General features: G+C 46.2%; 1 protein-coding gene across 1 annotated transcript in view; it reads left to right on the top strand.

Moving 5' to 3' along the window:
* Nucleotides 1-273: 273 nt before the first annotated feature.
* slc8a3 (solute carrier family 8 member 3) overlaps nt 274-19,637 on the top strand; it is a gene marked incomplete at both ends in the record, with an annotated part of 91,757 nt that continues 72,393 nt past the window's right edge. Inside the window, one exon of the mRNA XM_080534619.1 lies at nt 274-2,054. Coding sequence (XP_080390745.1) covers nt 274-2,054 — 1,781 coding nt within the window. The remainder of the gene's footprint in view (nt 2,055-19,637) is intronic.

The raw sequence follows: 19,637 nt of genomic DNA, 5'->3' as shown, positions 1-19,637 counted from the left end.
TGCTGTTACATATTCTGTTCTGTAATTGCTTTGTAATTACATGGTAATAGCATTTTGTGATTTTGTGTTATTATACTAGTGGAACGGTGCAACTTAATAACTGACTGTTACTTACAGTAATAACAATGTGGTAATACAATGTTCATCGATGTACAATTCTGACTCTCTCTTGTGTCTAATTGCCAGGTGGTGTGTGGAAACCAAGCACAGCCCAGTGCTGGATCCCAGAGGGACTGTCAGTGTGGTAAGGACCCTTGAGACGAAGGAGGGTGCATGGAGCGCTCACGGCCGGTGAAGCCAGGGACATCCTCCTACCTCTGGTTGGGGCTGGTCTCTGTGGCTGTAGCCTTCCTCTGTGCGGAGGCCCGGACCACTCCAAGCCCGACCACAACCCAGCACAATGCCACCTGTGAAGGAACCTCAAAATGCAAGCCAGGCATTGTCCTGCCCATCTGGTACCCCGAGGACCCGTCCATGGGAGACAAGATCGCACGGGTCATCGTGTACTTTGTCGCCATGATCTACATGTTCCTCGGTGTGTCCATCATCGCCGACCGCTTCATGGCGGCCATTGAAGTCATCACCTCCCAGGAGAAGGAGGTTATCATCAAGAGGCCTAACGGGGAGACAATCACGACTACTATCCGAGTGTGGAACGAGACTGTCTCCAACCTCACCCTCATGGCCTTGGGATCGTCCACTCCTGAGATCCTGCTTTCTGTCATTGAGGTTGTTGGACACGAGTTCCGTGCCGGTGAGCTGGGTCCCGCCACAATTGTCGGCAGTGCCGCCTTTAATATGTTTGTCATCATTGGGCTGTGTGTGTCTGTCATTCCCGAGGGAGAGGTGCGCAAGGTCAAACACCTCAGAGTGTTCTTCGTCACAGCTTCCTGGAGCATCTTCGCTTACATCTGGCTCTACATGATCCTGGCCGTGTTCTCGCCCAACGTGATCCAGATCTGGGAAGGTCTGCTCACGCTGGCCTTCTTCCCCATCTGTGTGGTCGGTGCCTGGGTGGCTGACCGCAGGCTGCTCTTTTACAAGTTCATGCATAAGAAGTACCGCACAGACAAACACAGGGGCGTCATCATCGAGACAGAGCACGACCGCTCCAAGGGCATCGAGATGGACGGCAAAATGGTCAACTCGCACTTTGTGGATGGAGGCGCATCCAGCAACCTAATTGGTCTGATCGAGGGTAAGGAGGTGGACGAATCTCGTCACGATATGATCCGCATCCTGAAAGACCTGAAGCAGAAGCACCCAGAGAAGGAGATGGACCAGCTGGTCGAGATGGCCAACTACTATGCCCTCTCCCACCAGCAGAAGAGCCGTGCCTTCTACCGCATCCAGGCCACGCGTATGATGACAGGTGCGGGCAACATCTTGAAGAAGCACGTTGTCGAACAGGCCAAGAGGAGCGCCAGTGTGCAAGAGGTGCATGTGGAGGAGCCGGAAGAGTACGTATCCCGAATTGCCTTTGATCCTGCCGTGTACCAGTGCCTAGAGAATTGCGGAGCTGCCCTGCTAACCATCGTCAGAAAGGGCGGGGACATTGCCAAGACCATCTACGTGGATTATAAAACGGAGGACGGGTCGGCCAACGCCGGAGCGGACTACGAGTTCACCGAGGGCACGGTGGTGTTCAAGCCTGGGGAGGTGGTCAAGGAGATCAGCATCGGCATCATCGACGACGACATCTTCGAGGAAGACGAGCACTTTTTCGTGCGGCTCAGTAACGTGCGTGTCCTGGAGGCTGAGGACGAGCTCCTGTCTCCCAACAGCCTCCCTTACCCCAAGGCCCTGCTAGGCTTCCCCGCCGTGGCCACCGTTACCATCCTGGACGACGACCACGCGGGCATCTTCACCTTCGAGAGCGACTCGGCACATGTGAGTGAGAGCGTGGGCATTATGGAGGTGAAGGTCCTGAGGACTTCTGGGGCGAGAGGAACCGTCATTGTGCCCTATCGCACCATGGAGGGGCTGGCCAAGGGTGGAGGGGAGGACTTTGAGGACACCTATGGAGAGCTGGAGTTCAAAAACGATGAGACCTGGTAAGAGAACTATTTTTTTTTTCTTATTATGGAGACTGTTTAGTAGTGGGACATGATTGGTCATTCTAGTTGTTGGTGAGGTGTGTATTTTGTCGTGTGGGTTGGTGCTGTGTATTTTGTTTATTCAAATATCAGTTTTTTTAATCATACATTGCTCTTGAACTGAAGCTTTTTAGGTGTCATAAATGATAGATTGTCTATCCGTGTTTGTTGATGTACTGTTGATTTATGTGTTTTGTTTTCAGTATTGTAATTTGATGGCTTTGACCTAGAATGAAACACGGGACATTATTCAGTAGTTTCAGGTTTCTACTGTTACAGTTTTGGATGCAAGCATCCTTGGGGGGCGTGGGGGTTCTGTCACTGTGATACAGTAGGTGAGATTTGTCCCTTCTCATCTTCCGTACTGTAGTTTCACCTTGTACTGTTAGATACACAACTCTGATGTGAAAGATTGTTAGTCAGTGACACCTTTCAAATCATATTCACCCCCCAAAAACAAAACACATCACATTTTATATTCTATACCTCTCTCTTTCTCTCTCTCTCTCTCTCTCTCTCTCTCTCTCTCTCTCTCTCTCTCTCTCTCTCTCTCTCTCTCTCTCCCCCTCCCTCTCCCTCACTCACTATTACATACAGTATGGTCGATCACTACACAACAACATACCATACGATAATGTAGCATTATGCTTAGATACAGTATTAGATGTTGATTATGACTTGTCTCCTTTAATATTTCCCGGGTGATATGGTAGTAGTGATCAGGTGGATTGCAAACATTGTCGTCACAGTTGCACCTTGAAAGCTGTGCTCAGCAGTAATTATTCATGGGAGACACCTCCAAAGCGTTTTCATATATATTACGACTGAACAGCAGTTTGACTCACTCTTGACCTCTCACACAACCCATACTTTTTTCCCTTTCAAGAGATTTTCCACTCGTAAAGTAATTCTGACAGTGATCCTGTGTCTTGCTGCATGCAATGCAGGGATTCAACTTTGGGATTCGTCACACATTTGTGGAAACAGGGAGTCCTTAAGTAACCTCCCGCTGCATCTCTAATCCCTATCGCTTTTGTTCCTGTCATGCTGAGGCAAGCCTTGTTTTCTGGAGCATCGGCACTATGTGTGCGGCACTGTGCTGCAAGACAGTACGGGGGTCTGCACCAGAATGGACTCTCTCTGACCAATCTATCAGTTTGCCATCTTGCAGTTGTGCTCTGGTGTTGTTGCTACAGTACCACAGGGGATATTTACTATTTTAGAGAGAGAGGCATAACATAGATAGAATGTCTTTGTTTTTCTATCCCATTACATGGATTCTTACATGCATTACATGGATTATTATACAGTTAAATATGTTGCATACAAGCAAACGGCATGTCCTCCTCGTCTTGTAATGTACTGTACACAAGGATGTGTCATTGTTTTTTTCTCCCCACCACCAGTACGGACCCTGGTGCATTTGCAGGGATCTGGGCTCCAGGATCTGGGCTCCAGGGGGCTGAGGCAGCCCTGGGGAGGGAATGAGGCTCAGGCAACACTGGGGATGAGGGAGCAGGGAGGGAGGGAAGGATGAGTGTCTTTGTGATCAGCATGTTCCTGGGGCCCCCCTGTGCTCTGTTGAGTTGTGCGAGAGGCAGAGAGGCTGCTGGGAGGGGGGGGGGGGGGGGTGACGGAGGTAAAGACTATTATTAGGAAGGTGCTGTGATGTTGTCTGCATTGTGAGGGAATGCTGGTCTATTGATCCGCTCATTGTGTTGCGCATTGAGTTCGGTCCCCCTACAGACAGTGCAGTACCAGTCCAGTCCTACCATCTCCATTTTTGGTCAAGATTTAGTTTTTTGACATAATCTGATCCATTAGGTGTTTATTAATGCCTGTGTGGTGTTATTTTTAAAATGTTGACATTTCTGAGTTAGTAATTAATACAATACATAGGTTCCATCTCATAAAACATAATGGAATGTAAAAACGTTGACGCTCATTATCTCTGAACTACCCTAAACGGAGATAGAACCTTATAATTCTAAGCTCACGCAGTGTGAATGTCGAACAGAAATGATCAACTAAAAAATACAGGCAATATTACTTTCATATTGAGGTAATTGTTGCCTCATGTTAATTCAATGAAGCCGGGGAATAGAGAATTGCAACACCTTGTCCATTTGGTCATTACGCTACATTTTCTGATGCGTTAAGCAGATTTTGAGGTGTATGTTCTCGTTGAAGCTGATGCTAATTAGTTTAGTGAGATTAAGGGCATTGTCAAAGGTCATACAGTAGTGTCTGACCCTTGACCCCATTACTGTTGACTAAGATCTCTGTATGTAATTTACTGATGAGATAATACATTTGTCACTGATGCCTCTCTTGAATTAGAGTGTCGCTCGCCATTGATATCCAGGAGGCAGAGGTTGTGAAGTTACATGAATACATTAATGAATAAATTCAATGAATTGATGCTTTGTTCGTATATGGATGTGAAGTTAAATGGTAAATGGACTGACTTATATAGCGCCTTATTCCAAAGCGCTTTACAACGGCCTCTCATTCACCCATTCACACACACATTCACACACCAATGGCCGCAAGCTACCATGCAAGGCGCCAGCCCACTCACTGGGCGCAATTTGGGGTTCAGTGTTTTGCCCAAGGACACTTCGACATGTGGCCAGCCGGGGCTCGAACCGCCGATCTGCCAACCTTGTGATCATTAGACCGCGGCTCTCCCTCCTGAGACACAGCCGCCCTGGATGTGAAGTTAAAGTCGCGGATGTGGGGTTTTTGTTGGGAACTTTGCCTGTCCTTGTCTGCATGAGTGCACACACATCCACAAATCTCGGCCATTCAGAAGCCTCTGGTCTTTTTAGAGAATAGCAGAAAAGCATTGTGGGTACACTGCAACAATCGCCTGTAAATTCCGCCGTCTAATGATCGCAAGGTCGGCAGATCAGCGGTTCGAGCCCCGGCTGGCCACATGTCGAAGTGTCCTTGGGCAAGACACTGAACCCCAAATTGCTCCCAGTGAGCGGGCTGACCGGCGCCTTGCATGGTAGCTTGCCTACCTCGCCATTGGTGTTTGAATGTGTGTGTGAATGGGTGAATGAGAGGCCGTTGTAAAGCGCTTTGGATAAAGGCGCTATATAAGTGCAGTCCTCCAGAGTAATTAAATAGATTCCATGTACCGGTACAACCATGAAAAACACAAAAGCTCTCTCCCTCCGCCTCTCTCTCTCTCTCTCCCCGTGTTACGAGGCGTTGACTCTCAATCTCTTTTGACACACTTTGGGCCCATTGTTATCAACCAGAGTGGAAATTTATTACGGTTCTAATCTGGGGCTCTGGAATCACTCCAATTCACGGTCGAGACAATAGCGCACAGCGCAAAGTATGAAGTTTAATGGTTTTCAATGGCAATACAGCAGATATGGACTAATGGGTTTGAACCTCATCCAGGCACCTTCAGTTTCTTAAATGTCCACTTTATGGCGCCGGCCAATGCTATGAAATGACTCAAATTAAGAGTAGGCTAACTCTCAAAGATGGACTAGCATGGACGCTAACATGGGCGTTAGAAACAGTGTTTGACTGGAGTAATGAATGGGTATAGGTCGAAGGCTTCTGGTTCTTTTGACCCAATAAAGACAAACACAGCTGTTAGGTGGAGTCATCGGATCCCCTGAGAGACCGCTGTTTAACCAGGCGCCTCTGAATTCATAAACAAACGAGTGTGTTGTGTAATGAATGGGCTAGAATCAGCTAATGGAACTGTGGCTCGTATTTTTGACAAATTACATTATTTGTAGGGTTACCCGGCTGGTACAGAGTTCCCACGCAGGTCTTAAAAAGCCGTAAAGTCTAAAATCCAGCAATCCGATTTATAAGACCTAAAAGGGTCTCAAGTTTCAGTTATTAGGTCTAAATTTTTTTATCAGCTTGTCCTGCAAGGAAATCAGTCCGACCACATCTATTTACGTGGAAATGAATCAAGCTGGAACCAAAAGAAATGCCAATTTGCCCCCGGGGGAAATTATTGGCAAACAAAGCTACGGCAGGATGACAAAAAAGCTATCATATGGTGTCGCAAATAGGTCAAAAATTCCATTCAAATAGGTCTAAAAAAAAGGGTCTAAAAAGGTCTTAAATTTGACTTGTAGGAACCCTGTGGTAACAGAGGTGTGGCTGCTCCCCCTACCTGGTCACCCTCCCCTCCCTCCTCCCTCCCCCTCCCTCCTCCCCCCCGCCCTCTCTTAAATGTGTAGTTGTCATCCTCTTCTCTCCTGGAGTGACAGGACACATGTCCACACTTATCCGTTTCCTGCTGACCACTCAGGTTTTCCCCTGCCAACAGCGGCAGGCGTACTGGAATAGCCCCCAGAGGCTAACCTTACCCTGCAGCCCCCAGAGGCTAGCCTTCCCCTGCAGCAGCCAGGGCACGTCTCAGACCACCATACACTGGGTTCCCGCGCTGGTCTTAAAAAGCCTTAAAGTCTACAATCCAGCAATCCGATTTATAAGGCCTAAAAAGGTTATAAATTCCAGTTATTCTGTCTAAAAATGAGGTGCTAGCTCTTAAAAATTAGATCCTGCAAGGAAATCAGTCCAACCACATCTATTTACGCGGAAAACGAATCAAGCTGGAACCCAACAAAATGCAGATTCGCTTCCTTTTTTGTCTGTATGGCAGTGAAATCCCTAATTTCATCACCTCGAGGATGACAAAAAGCTATCATCTGGTGTCGCGAATAGGTCTAAAATTATATTCAAAGAGGTCTAAAAAGCGTCTTAAAAGGTCTTAAATTCGACTTGTTGAAACGTGTAGGAACCCTGTCATTCACTGGTGTGCCAGTCATGTCCGCTGCTGTACTTGTGTTGTTCTGTCTATAAGCCTACTAGCTAGCTAGCTACTCTTCTCCTATGTAAGTGGTGATATGTCCATTGTATTTTATGGCCTCACACAAACAGCCCTAGTGGTAATTACTGGCTAGGAGATTACATGAAATTATTCTCTATAGCCGCCGGAGGCTTTATGAACCTGGGTCAACGCTTACTGAGGATGTTGCATCTTTTATCTGCTAGCGTAGCTGGGTAGCACCCACCTCCGTTCAGTGTCATCTAGGATTATATACAGGTTGCCGACGCTCACTGTTACTCACTGTTAAACACACACGCACACACACACACACACACACACGCACACACACACACACACACACGCACACACCTTCTCTCTCCCGTACACTTTTGTTTTCACACTCTGCAACTTGCAGTACACACACACACATACACACACACACACAGGTTGAGTTGTAATAAATATGCTGGCCCTGTGTTTGTTCCTCCCTGGCGGGGGGGAAAGCAATTAAGCTAAAGCTTATTTATAACCCAGCCCAGCGTAGGGCGTGTCGCCAGCTCCCCGCGTCCCCCTGAGTGTCTGTGTGTAAATCTGAGCAGGGATCATATATTCCTGATACCCAAACTTTGACAGCTCTCGCTACCTAATGGGGTTAGGAGAGAAAGTATGTGGGCGGCTGTGGCGCACGAGGTAGAGCTGCCATCTAATGATCACAAGGTCGGCAGATCGGCGGTTCGAGCCCCGGCTGGCCACATGTCGAAGTGTCCTTGGGCAAGACACTGAACCCCAAATTGCTCCCAGTGAGCGGGCCGGCGCCTTGCATGGCAGCTTGCCGCCATTGGTGTGTGAATGGGTGAATGAGAGGCCGTTGTAAAGCGCTTTGGATAAAGGTGCTATATAAGTGCAGTCCTTTCCTTTAAGTATTGTACGTGGCCTGGGGTGGTCCAGTGGTCTAGCACCGCGGTCTACAGTGAGTGCACACATATGCCACATATGTCGGCATGGGTTCGAATCCGGCCCATGCCCTGCTGACATGCCCTCTCTCTCTCCCTTCTTCTCCTTACTTTCCTGTCTGTCTTCACTATGCCTGTCTGAAAAATGAAAAATATGAGTGGGACTGCCCCACTCAGAAAAAATAACTTAAAATAAAAAGAAGTAAATATTGTACATCAGTGGGTCTGACCAAAGCGTTGAGTGTGTGTTGTAGAAATAAGTACAAAGTCCTGTATGTTGATCAGCAAGAACTTTGGTCTTGTGGGCAGTTGGAGTTTGACTCACCTCTGTTTTATGTAGCAGTATTTCACTTAGTTTGATGATATTTTCTGTGAGTTTCAACTTGCATGATAGGAGTGCTGCGTTTAGGGTATACTGTTTGTATGCGACTCTGAATGGTAAATGGACTGCACTTACTGTATATAGCGCCTTTTTTGCTGCTCCAAAGTGCTTTACAACAGCCTCTCATTCACCCATTCACATACACATTCACACACCAATGGCGGTAAGCTTTGATTGATTGAAAACCTTTATTGTCCCCAATGGGGAAATTTAGTCGTCAAACAGCTCAGTTAGGGCAGACAGAAAACATTCAATAAAATACATAAAACAGTGCAGGCTCAATAAGTAAAAAGTTCCAAGTTCCAAAGTTCCAGCTCCAGGTCTCCCCCACCCTGCAGGGCCTGGTTGTAGGCCCATGCAAGGCGCCGGCCAGCCCGCTCACTGGGAGCAATTTTGGGGTTCAGTGTCTTGCCCAAGGACACTTCGACATGTGGCCAGCTGGGGCTCGACCTGCCGATCTGCCAACCTTGTGATCATTAGACGGCGACTCTACCTCCTGCGCACACAGCCTGAGCCAGAGTATGTGACTCTGAAGAGTGCTACTCTCATTTCTCTCCTGTTTGTTAGGGTGACTGTGGTGCACGGCAGAGTGCACTTGCTGCCTGAGAACATCCAGCATCTGCGTACTAGGATAGGTCACTACTCTACCACGTCATCCTCCATGCAGAACACAGCATTAAGACCAAAAATCAATAGTGCCTGTCTAGGGAGAGAGGTGCTACAGTAAGGTAGCAGTGGCACAGGAGAGAGGCCGGGGGAGGGGCGGAGGGGGGGCGTGGGGCGGGCTACAAGGGCGACAGGGCCATCGGGGAGCGGAGACTCGGAGAGTAGCGTTGGCCTTTTGTTTTAATGTTTTGTTTGACATTTTGAAATAATTGCACTGCCCGAGAAATTGACAAATAGTTTACGGTGACGCACACCGCACGTTTGCGAAATCCAAATATGTCCTCCGGTTTTCAATGTGTGATCTACCCTTTATTAATGTCTGACTGGAATTTTTTGTATGCAGAAGCTTGACTGAAAGACACTACAGGACAGGTGAGGGTCAGGAAATGGCAAATGATTAACGCTCAGAAGAGTTTGGTACTCTTTCTTTTTCATTGTAACTTGCAGTCTCGTCTAATTCATCACTCCACTCGTCTGGTCTGGTCAGTCAGTGTCATCGAGGCTTAGTTTGGCTCATTTAAAAAAAAATGCCGGTCAAGAGAGGACGCTGGCGTTGCTTGTTTGCGGCTTCTCCGCCCGAAATCTAGATATACTTGCAGTGTCCAGAGTAGAATGTCCTACACAGACACTTAGATTTAGATTTAGTAATCAAAACATTTATTAGACCCCTATACTTTCTTTTATTTATTTTTTTGTTTCTTTTTATTTTACTACTCGATCTTTTCAGTTTGTAAAGCGTCTTTGAGTGTCTAGAATAAGTCTAATGTATTATTATTATTATTATTATTATTATTTAGTGCTGGGCTTGTTCTGAATCCTGCGGATGAACCACACGTTTCTCTTTTTGACAGCTGTGCTGGGCGTATGCCCTTTGACCCTGGTCCTGCCTGTGTTGGGTTTCCTGTCTTTAAGGACAGAATCGGATTGTTGGCTGGGCCTATGCAGATCAAGGGATTGTCATGGGGGACAATGGGGATATGCTCTGAACACGTACTACATGTAGCCTACTCTTCAGTTCCTTACTGAAAATGATTATTCATTCAGTGCGTGTGTTCTTTAAGCACAAGTCAGGACTGAATCTCCCTGTGTGATCTCACTACAGTCCTACAGCACAGCCACACCGTCCTGAGTCCAGTTCCACTGCTGCTGCTGCTGCTCCCAGCATGCTCTGCAGCTCTGTGGAGCTCCTTTAGGGGAACTGGTTGCTCCATATTCCCAGGGTGCTGCAGTAGAAAATGCACCAGAATGCACCAGTAGTTTCTCTCTGTAACACTACCCCATGACTCCCCCCCTCCCTCCATCCCCCCCCTCCCTATCATTCCTCAGTGTATGGCCTTCAACAAAGCACAAGACACCGGGATGGGAGCATGTGTCAAGATCCAGATTTTGCACATCAAAGTCCAGGACTCGACATTAACGCTGTTTTACTTGCCCGGAGCAAGTAAAACTTTCGCCGGGTTTGTTTGCGCGAGCACGAGGACGCTGCTAGATCCTGGATATTTTTACCTGTGTGCAAGAAGAACAACAGACGGCGCAGGCGCCAGACTAGACTAGATGATCGTGAGTGAAGATATTATCAAAGCGTACGGGTGATCGACAGGCGCGTATCCTTTGATAATATCTTCACTCACGATCATCTAGTCTAGTTAATGTCGTAAATGTCGAGCCCTGAAGTCTATGTAGAGCTTCGTGTTTTTGTTTGAGTGACAATCAAGTCACTTTTTGGTGTGGTCTGATGGGGCTGGGCGTACAGTATGGATCGGGCACTTACAGAAGTGGGGTTTGGATCATGACAGGGGCTGGGCTGGGGAGGGATTCTTTTGGATTTCGATCTACTGCATATGAAACATTTATTGAACGTTCTTTTTCTGTGATTTTTTTTTTTTAGTAAGTGAGCCAAACCATTTTGACAGCTCAGTATTTTTGGTGGTGTGTGTTTAGTGGTTATTTTTCCAAACTTACATTGATTGTCTGACTGTCGTTCATCCGTGAGTGAGAGCTGCTACTCTGTATGACCGTTCACTAATTATTGCTGTAATTGCGGCTTTGATGTGTTGGTGAGGATGAGGATTCTTAAGGACAGAGAGACGACATGTGCAGGCCTGATGAGGTTTGGCAGAGGAAGACGCCCAGCAATTAGGAGTTGGGAATCTTCATCTAATATGCCCCCCCATCCCCTACTCCTTTGTGTTCTCTCTCTCTCTCTCTCTCTCTCTCTCTCTCTCTCTCTCTCTTTCTCTCTCTCTCTCTCTCTCTCTCTCTCTCTTTCTCTCTCTTTCTCTCTCTCTCTCTTTCTCTCTCTCTCTCTCTGTCTCTCTCCCTTTCTCCCTCCCTCTCTCTCTTTCTCTCTCTCTCTCTGTCTCTCTCTCTCTTTCTCTCTCTTTCTCTCTCTCTCTCTCTCTCTCTCTCTCTCTCTCTCTCTCTCTCTCTCTCTCTCTTTTGGATGCAAGCATCCTTGGGGGGGCGTGGGGGTTCTGTCATTGTGATACAGTAGGTGAGATTTGTCCCTTCTCACCTTCCGTACTGTAGTTTCACCTTGTACTGTTAGATACACAACTCTGATGTGAAAGATTGGTAGTCAGTGACACCTTTCAAATCATATTCACCCTCCAAAAACCAAACCCATCACATTTTATATTCTATACCATGAGGTCTCCCGCTCTCTCTCTCTCTCTCTCTCTCTCTCTCTCTCTCTCTCTCTCTCTCTCTCTCTCTCTCTCTCTCTCTTTCTCTCTCTCTCTTTCTCTCTCTCTCTCTCTCTCTCTCTGTCTCAACTTCCTCTCCCTCAGGACTACAGGCCATCTCTTCAGGCATCACTAGCGGAGCGCCCGCCCTCTCCTAGCAGTCTCCAGGGCAGTGTTGGAGACATTGAGTACATGCTCATCTCCAGTCAGTGTGTGTGTGCCTGTGTGTGCGCCCGTGTGTGTGTTTGTGTGTGCGCCTGTGTGTGCGCCCGTGTGTGTGTGTGACTGTGTGTTTGTGTGCACGCCTGTGTGTGCACCAATGTGTCCGCTTGTGTGCGTGTGTCTCTCTGTCTATCCCTGTGTGTGTGTGTGTGTGTGTGTGTGTCTCTCTGTCTGTCTGTGTGTGTGTGTGTGTGTGTGTGTGTGTCTGTGTGTCTGTGTGTGTGTGTGTGTGTGTGCACGACTGTGAGCTCTTCCAGGCGGGTGCGTGGCTGTGCTGGTGGGACAGGAGGGTTCACTCTAGAGAGGAAATTAATCTTTTGTTTTCCCTCTAATCCTCCCTGTTGACACTCAAGTGCCAGACTTATTAGCGCCGCTGAGGTAGAAGAAGAAGGCATTTCAGAGCCTTTTCATACCCTCACACACACACAGGGTTCCTGCGCTGGTCTTAAAAAGCAGCCTTGAAGTCTAAAATCCAGCCATCCAACTTACAAGGCCTAAAAAGGTCCCACATTTCAGTTATTCGGTCTAAAAATTAGGTGCTAGGTCTTAAAAATTAGATCCTGCAAAGGAAATCAGTCTGACGACGACCACATCTATTTACGCGGAAATTAATCAAGCTGGAACCCCCCCAAAAAAGCCAATTCGCTTCCTTTTGTGTCTGTATGGCAGTTGTAGGAACCCTGCATACAGTATTATGCACGTTATTTATATCAGGTTGTAAGGTGCCAATAGATGGTGACGTTAGAATTATAAGGTTCTATCTCCATTTTTATCAAAATGTAGTTTTTTACATAATCTGATCCATTCTGTGTTTATTAATGCCTGTGTGGTGTTATTTTTTAAATGTTGACATTTTTGAGTTAGTAATTAATAAAATACAAAGGTTCCTCCTCACAAAACATAATGGAATGTAAAAACGTTGACGCTCAATATCTCTGAACCTTATAACCTTCTTATAACCTTCTGAGATAGAACCTTATAATTCTAAGCTCACGAGATGCCAATAGAAGAACTTTCCCTCCCACTTATAACGCCATCAGGGGAGGTTATGGGATAACTGCAAGCCCAAAGCTTTATGGCAAGAAAACAACACAGCTCTCCACAGAGAGGCCGACGTCTGTGGCGTCTTGACAGGAAGCGAGAGACGAGGTAGAGAGGCTAGAGAGGCTAGAGAGGCTAGAGAGGGCGCTGACACAAACTGAGGTTAAGAGGTTATTCTTACCTCTTTGGATCCAGCTTCACAAGGGGGGGACGTTGCCCCCATCTCATCCCCTACACGAGGATAGCGGGGGGGCTGTGGTGCAGGAGGTAGAGTCGCCGCCTAATGATCACAAGGTTGGCAGATCGGCGGTTCGAGCCCTGGCTGGCCACATGTCGAAGTGTCCTTGGGCAAGACACTGAACCCCAAAATTGCTCCCAGTGAACGGGCCGGCGCCTTGCATGGCAGCTTGCCGCCATTGGTGTGTGAATGTGTGTGTGAATGGGTGAATGAGAGGCCGTTGTAAAGCGCTTTGGAGCAGCAAAAAGGCGCTATATAAGTGCAGTCCATTTACCATTTACCATAGCTTCATACAAGGTAGAATGGCCTGCCCAGTGCACCACCTGGAGGTATGTGTGTGGGGTGGGCTGGGGGGAGGAAAGGGGGGGGGGGGGTCAGTTTGGCAGACAGTGTAGGCTTGTGGTGCCCCCTGAGGCTTCTGGGTAAGAATGGGGCAGAACTGTCAGGTTGAAGAAGCTGGTGAAAGATGAAGAGGTTATTCTGTCAGGATTTCAGCTCTGCCAAGAGCTCCAGGACCTCTTTCTCTTTTACAGTCCTCGACCTATCCTCCTTCATCCTTTTTTCCACTCTTTTTAAAATTGTGCTTCTTCTTCTTTTTTCTTCTTTTTTCATGTACCAGTGTTTCTCCTCATCAAGTCTTTTCCTGGGCTCTTAGCTCGCAACTCGTGACGTTAGAATTATAAGGTTCTATCTCCATTTTTGGTCAAAATTGAGTTTTTTTACATAATCTGATCCATTAGGTGTTTATTAATGCCTGTGTGGTGTAATTTTTTAAATGTTGACATTTTTGAGTTAGTAATTCATAAAATAGAAAGGTTCCATCTCACAAAACATAATGGAATGTAAAAACGTTGACGCTCAATATATCTGAACTGCCCTAAATGGAGATAGAACCGTATGATTCTAAGCTCACGAACTACCTCTTATGTTCCCCTCCTTCCCCCCCCCCACACTCCTCTCCTTTCTTTCTTTCCGGTTGTTTCTTTCTCAACTGATCAAATATTTCCGTTTCAGTCAAACTTTCACAGATTTTTTCTTTCTTTATTCCTTTTATCTTCTCTCTTAATTTCTTTTCATTTGCATCATTCTAATTCTTTCCATTTCTTCCGCCTCTTTTACATATCTATTATTCAAGCCCCCAGCGGTTTCTCCTCATGCGTGCGCTCTCTCTCCCTAATTTAGAGGTGTGGTCCCATTTTTGTCTCAGCCTGTATTGTACTTTAGATTGACTGCTACTATTCAGAACTCTGGTGGATGGACATCCCTCATAAACTCTCAGCAGTAGACGCTGATGTGTTCAATTCGTTTGGGATTAGTTTGGGGTGCGGCTGTGTCTCAGGAGGTAGAGTCAGCGTCTAATGATCGCAAGGTTGGCAGATCGGCGGTTCGAGCCCAGACTGGCCACATGTGGAAGTGTCCTTGGGCAAGACACTGAACCCCAAATTGCTCCCAGTGAGCGGGCCGGCGCCTTGCATGGCAGCTTGCCGCCATTGGTGTGTGAATGTGTGTGTGAATGGGTGAATGAGAGGCCGTTGTAAAGCGCTTTGGAGCAGCAAAAAAGGCGCTATATAAGTGCAGTCCATTTACCATTGACCATTTACTCTCAGCAGTAGTGGCTGATGTGTTCAATTAGTTTGGGGTTCTTGCTGTCGTTGAATTAAATACGCAGCCTATTATGAAGGATGACCCCAGTTTATTGAATGTATTAGTCTACGTTCATCATTTGTGAATCTTGATGCATCTGGGTCTTATCAGACCGATGTAGAGAGTTCACAACCTGTATAAATGCAGTGCATACCTCCTTCAAACCGGGTTTTTTTCAACCTATTTGGCGGAATTGTTTTATTTTTTTTCGCTTTGGATCACTGTCAGAGGAACATAAAGAACGATGTCCTCCCTGGGACTGCATGTAAACTGGAGAAATACATTTGTCTTACACACACAGCCATGGCACCAACGTAACAAAGAGCTTTTGAATACGCCACCAACTGTGACAGTGCAGGGACCTCCAAGAGGAGACACAGAAACAGACAAGGGAGAGAGAGAGAGGGAGAGAGAAAATAAGAAACGAAAAAGAAAATGAGAATTGAGCCCCCTTGATTCTCTTGGACTGTGGACAGATTTGATGAGCCCTGACCAGGTGGAGAGGGGAGGGAGGAGGGGGAGGGAGGAGGGGAGGGGGAGGGAGGAGGGGAGGGGGAGGGAGGAGGGCAGGGGGATGGTTAGTGCAGATTGGATTGAATTTCCCCTCGGTGAACATTGATTATAGTCGGCAAGGTCCATGAACATTTCCGTCTCGCCAGAGAATAGACTCTGATATAATCTAGGGGAATCTAGAAGAGGAATAGTGAGGCAGTCACCCAAAATGGGTGTAGTAGATAATGGCCGAGCTTCACAGTTTCACAGACAAGACTTAAGCCTTTAGTCCTGGACTAAAAAGCATCCTCAATGGAGATTTTCCATTGCAAGTGTGATTTAATCCTGGAGTAGGCTTAAGTTTTAAGCTTAAGTGTTATACCAGTATTTGTTAATTTGTTTTCCCCTCTACTGTGTCCCCTAAAAACTTCTACTTGCCCCCCTTGTACTGTTTCTCTGTTTCTCCAGTGTCTAAATAAAAAAATAAAAGGTTAGGTTTAGAAGAAGGTGCTAGAAGAAGGTTTTTCCTTCTATCAGTGGCCCCGGGCCTGAGCTGGATTACTCTTCCTGCTATGACTGGTGGATTGATGATTCACTTGCTTAGTCAAATGTATGTGATTGTAAGTTGCTTTGGAATAAGGCGTCTGCTAAATGCCTAAAATGTACAAATGTAATGTTAATCGCAAACTTAAAGACGATATGCACTGCACTGCATACAAGTAGTCAGGTTATCACGCTCTGTCTGTAGTGACCTGAGATATGAGACACGAGATATGAGACACGAGATATGAGACACGAGCTCCATCCCTAGTTGGCAGAGATGTGGCGCGGAACTCGTGGAGAATAGACGCGCAGTCAAGGGATTTGAGACGGTCTTAATTAAAACTTCCAGGAGTCTGAATTCTGTTTGATCTCTCGTCACAATCCCACAAGGCAAACAGGGAAGATCCTCCTTGCCCCCCCGACCCCCACTGTTCTCCTTCGCTCATTCTTCTTCTCCTTGTCATTTGGTAATGTACATTTTTGGGGGGGGGGTCAACATACTGTAGCTTGGAGTCATTATAGCAGGACTAGTTTCTGTATATCAGAGCATATTATTAGTGCACTATATATATAGTAACATGTGAATGTTGGTTATGTGCCAATTATTCTGAAGTCTGTGTCTTCATTTTTACATGAGTGTGTGCGTGAGAGTGTGTGTGTGTGTGTGTGTGTGTGTGTGTGTGTGTGTGTGTGGGGCTCGTTCCTCAGAGCTCAGTGTGAAGCCTGTGTTGTTTTTCATCTTTCCCCTCGTGCAGATCCACCCTTTGATGTTTTTCACATCTTTAAAATTGCTCTAATTTCTTTTGCCACTATTTATCAAACTGATAATTGAGCAATTACTGTAATGTCTATGTGTCAAAACTACCGATTATAATTCCATAGCATTTTTTCAGTATTTGTTTTAAACTTTTATCTGTTACCTCATTTAAGTTAACCGCTGACAGGACTTTGACAACACGTGAGCTTAGAATGATAAGGTTCTATCTCCGTTTAGGGTAGTTCAGAGATATTGAGCGTCAACGTTTTTACATTCCATTATGTTTTGTGAGATGGAACCTTTGTATTTTATGAATTACTAACAAAAATAATTAAACATTTTAAAAATAACACCACACAGGCATTAATAAACACCTAATGGATCAGATTATGTAAAAAACTCAATTTTGACCAAAAATGGAGATAGAACCTTATAATTCTAACGTCACGAACATACATTTGCTTCAAGATGCAGGTGGTACATGAAGGAGAGTCTTTTAATGTTTGAAGTGGCCCGTTCCAGAGCCAGGCAGCTCATATTAAAGGTGGTGGGCACTAGTGAGCAGGGTTCCCGCGCTGGTCTTAAAAAGCCTTAAAGTCTAAAATCCAGCAAACAAAATGTAAAGGCCTAAAAAGGTCTCAAGTTCTTAGGTCTAAAAACGAGGTGCTAGGTCTTAAAAATGAGATCCTGCAAGGAAATCAGTCCGACCACATCTATTTACGTGGAAATTAAACAAGCTGGAACCCCCCAAAATGCCAATTCGCTTCCTTTTTTGTCTGTATGGCAGTGAAATCCCTAATTTCATCACCTCGAGGATGACAAAAAGCTATCATACGGTGTCGCGAATAGGTCTAAATTTATATCCAAAGAGGTAAAAAAAAAAAAAAAAGTCTTATAATTTGACTTGTTGAAACTTGTAGGAACCCTGAGTGAGGTAGTTCCTGGTTAAACATCGTATGTCTGCAGGACACGCTGGGCTGCATGGAAGGTCCTGTTAATGGGAATCTGCTGCCAGTCATCCGTGTCCAGGAGATCTCATCAGAATGTCAATAATGAAAGAAAAGTGGTATAGAATTTCTGTTCCCCACTGATGAATGCAGCAATGGTAGGAATGAAAAGGAAAATAGACTGAATGTCATGTCTTAGGGAAGGAGAAAGACACTCAAAGTGAGAAGGATATGGATTGATGAGGCAAATGTGTGCTAAGAAGAAGAGATTTTAGAAGAAATTTGAAGAATTTGAAGGAATAAACAACTCTTCTCCATCGCCTGCAGGTATGGTGCCTGAGTGATTTCAAAATGTTGAACAGTTGGTCGGAATATAATGACCCTCTTAGCCTCTGATGTTTAACCGTTTAGCTTTACAAACAGAGAGGGCTCGCTGGCTAGCTACGGAGGAAATCAAACCGGTTACCGGTTGTGTGTGAAATAGTTGACAGAGCCCTTTTTTTGTATGATTAATAGATGAAAGAGCTGAAAGAGCTCCGAATGAATAATTGAGGGCTTATATAATGCTAATTGTGGCCTATAAATGTGGACGGTCGGTCCCCTGGCAGAGGAGAGATTCCATTTCCATGCTGAGTATCAGTGTGGTGAAGCTGTAGAAGGAAGAGATTGGTTGGTTGATTTCCTCTTCGATGTGGAGATCGGAGATGTTTGTGTCTCTCTCTCTCTCACTCTCTCTCTCTCTCCCTCTCACTCTCTCTCTGAGGGTCTCTCAGAGGTCACAGGAGGAAATAAGGGAGACTCTATTTGCAGGACAGTGACAGCCCTAAAGCACAATCAAAATGAAGGCTAGCAGGCAGCTAGTGGAGTCCGGCGGGCACAGGGGACTGGGAGAAGAGAGGGGCTCTTCAATTATCGGCGGGGTCAGGATGGGGAGTCTGTACAGAGCGAGCAACTAGACCAGCAGGGCAACACAGTGAATGGAGGTCTGGCGGGGTCACTGGGTCTTTACCCATGATGCCCCACTTTATGGAGCCGCGTCGTGCTAGGGGGACGTTCCTCCTCTTCTCTCTCTCCTACCTCTTGCCCTCATGCCAAAGACAGAGAGACGGCTCTTGATGAATGCCTGGTTCATAATGTTGAGGTGAGGGATAGCGGAGGAGAGGAGAGGAGGAGGAGGAGGAGGTAATGATTTAATCATCGTGTGATGGATGGAAGACATCATTCGGGGAGTTTTTTTTTTTTTTTCTCCTGGACGCAAGTGTAGGTGTTTCTTCGCCTAAGAATGTTTGGCTGATGAATCTCGTTGTCACTGCTGGAGTGATGGCGAGGTCTTATCGTCATGGTGATGGCGAGAGTCTTATCTTCGTGGTGAACCCCAAACTCCAGTTGTTTTTCTAGGTGTCATCTCTGTGATCTGTGTGTATGAGTGTCACTGAAGGGGCATTTACACATACGACACATACATGCCCCTTCCGCCTCACTTACCAGGGTTCCCGCACTGGTCTTAAAAAGCCTCAAAGTCTAAAATCCAGCAATCCGATTTACAAGGCCTAAAAAGGTCTTACATTTCAGTTATTCAGTCTAAAAATTTCAATTCGCTTACTTTTTTGTCTGTATGGCAGTGAAATCCCTAATTTCATCACCTCAAGGATGACAAAAAAGCTATCATATGGTGTCACGAATAGGTCTAAAATTATATTCAAATAAGTATTTTAAAGGTCTAAAACGGTCTTAAATTTGACTTGTTGAAAGTTGTAGGAACCCTGACTTACTGTAAGTCCCATCGGGTAGAAGCGTCAGCTAAATGGCATTAACTAACACACACACTGTTACACACACACACACACACACACACACACACACACACACACACACACACACACACACTGTTACACACACACACACACATTCACTATCACACACCACATACAAATACTGTATTATTATATTACAAGTGCAGGTTGTGGCTTCATCAGCCAAACATTCTTGGGGGGCGGCTGTGGCGCAGGAGGTAGAGCCGGCGTCTAATGATCGCAAGGTTGGCAGATCGGCGGTTCAAGCCCTGGCTGGCCACATGTTTAAGTGTCCTTGGGCAAGACACTGAACCCCAAATTGCTCCCAATGAGCGGGCCGGCCGGTAGCTTGCCGCACATTGG

The sequence above is a fragment of the Nansenia antarctica genome (assembly GCF_963989245.1).
Source record: "Nansenia antarctica genome assembly, chromosome: 1".
NCBI lineage: Eukaryota > Metazoa > Chordata > Actinopteri > Argentiniformes > Microstomatidae > Nansenia > Nansenia antarctica.
This window is presented reverse-complemented; position numbering and strand designations above follow the sequence as displayed.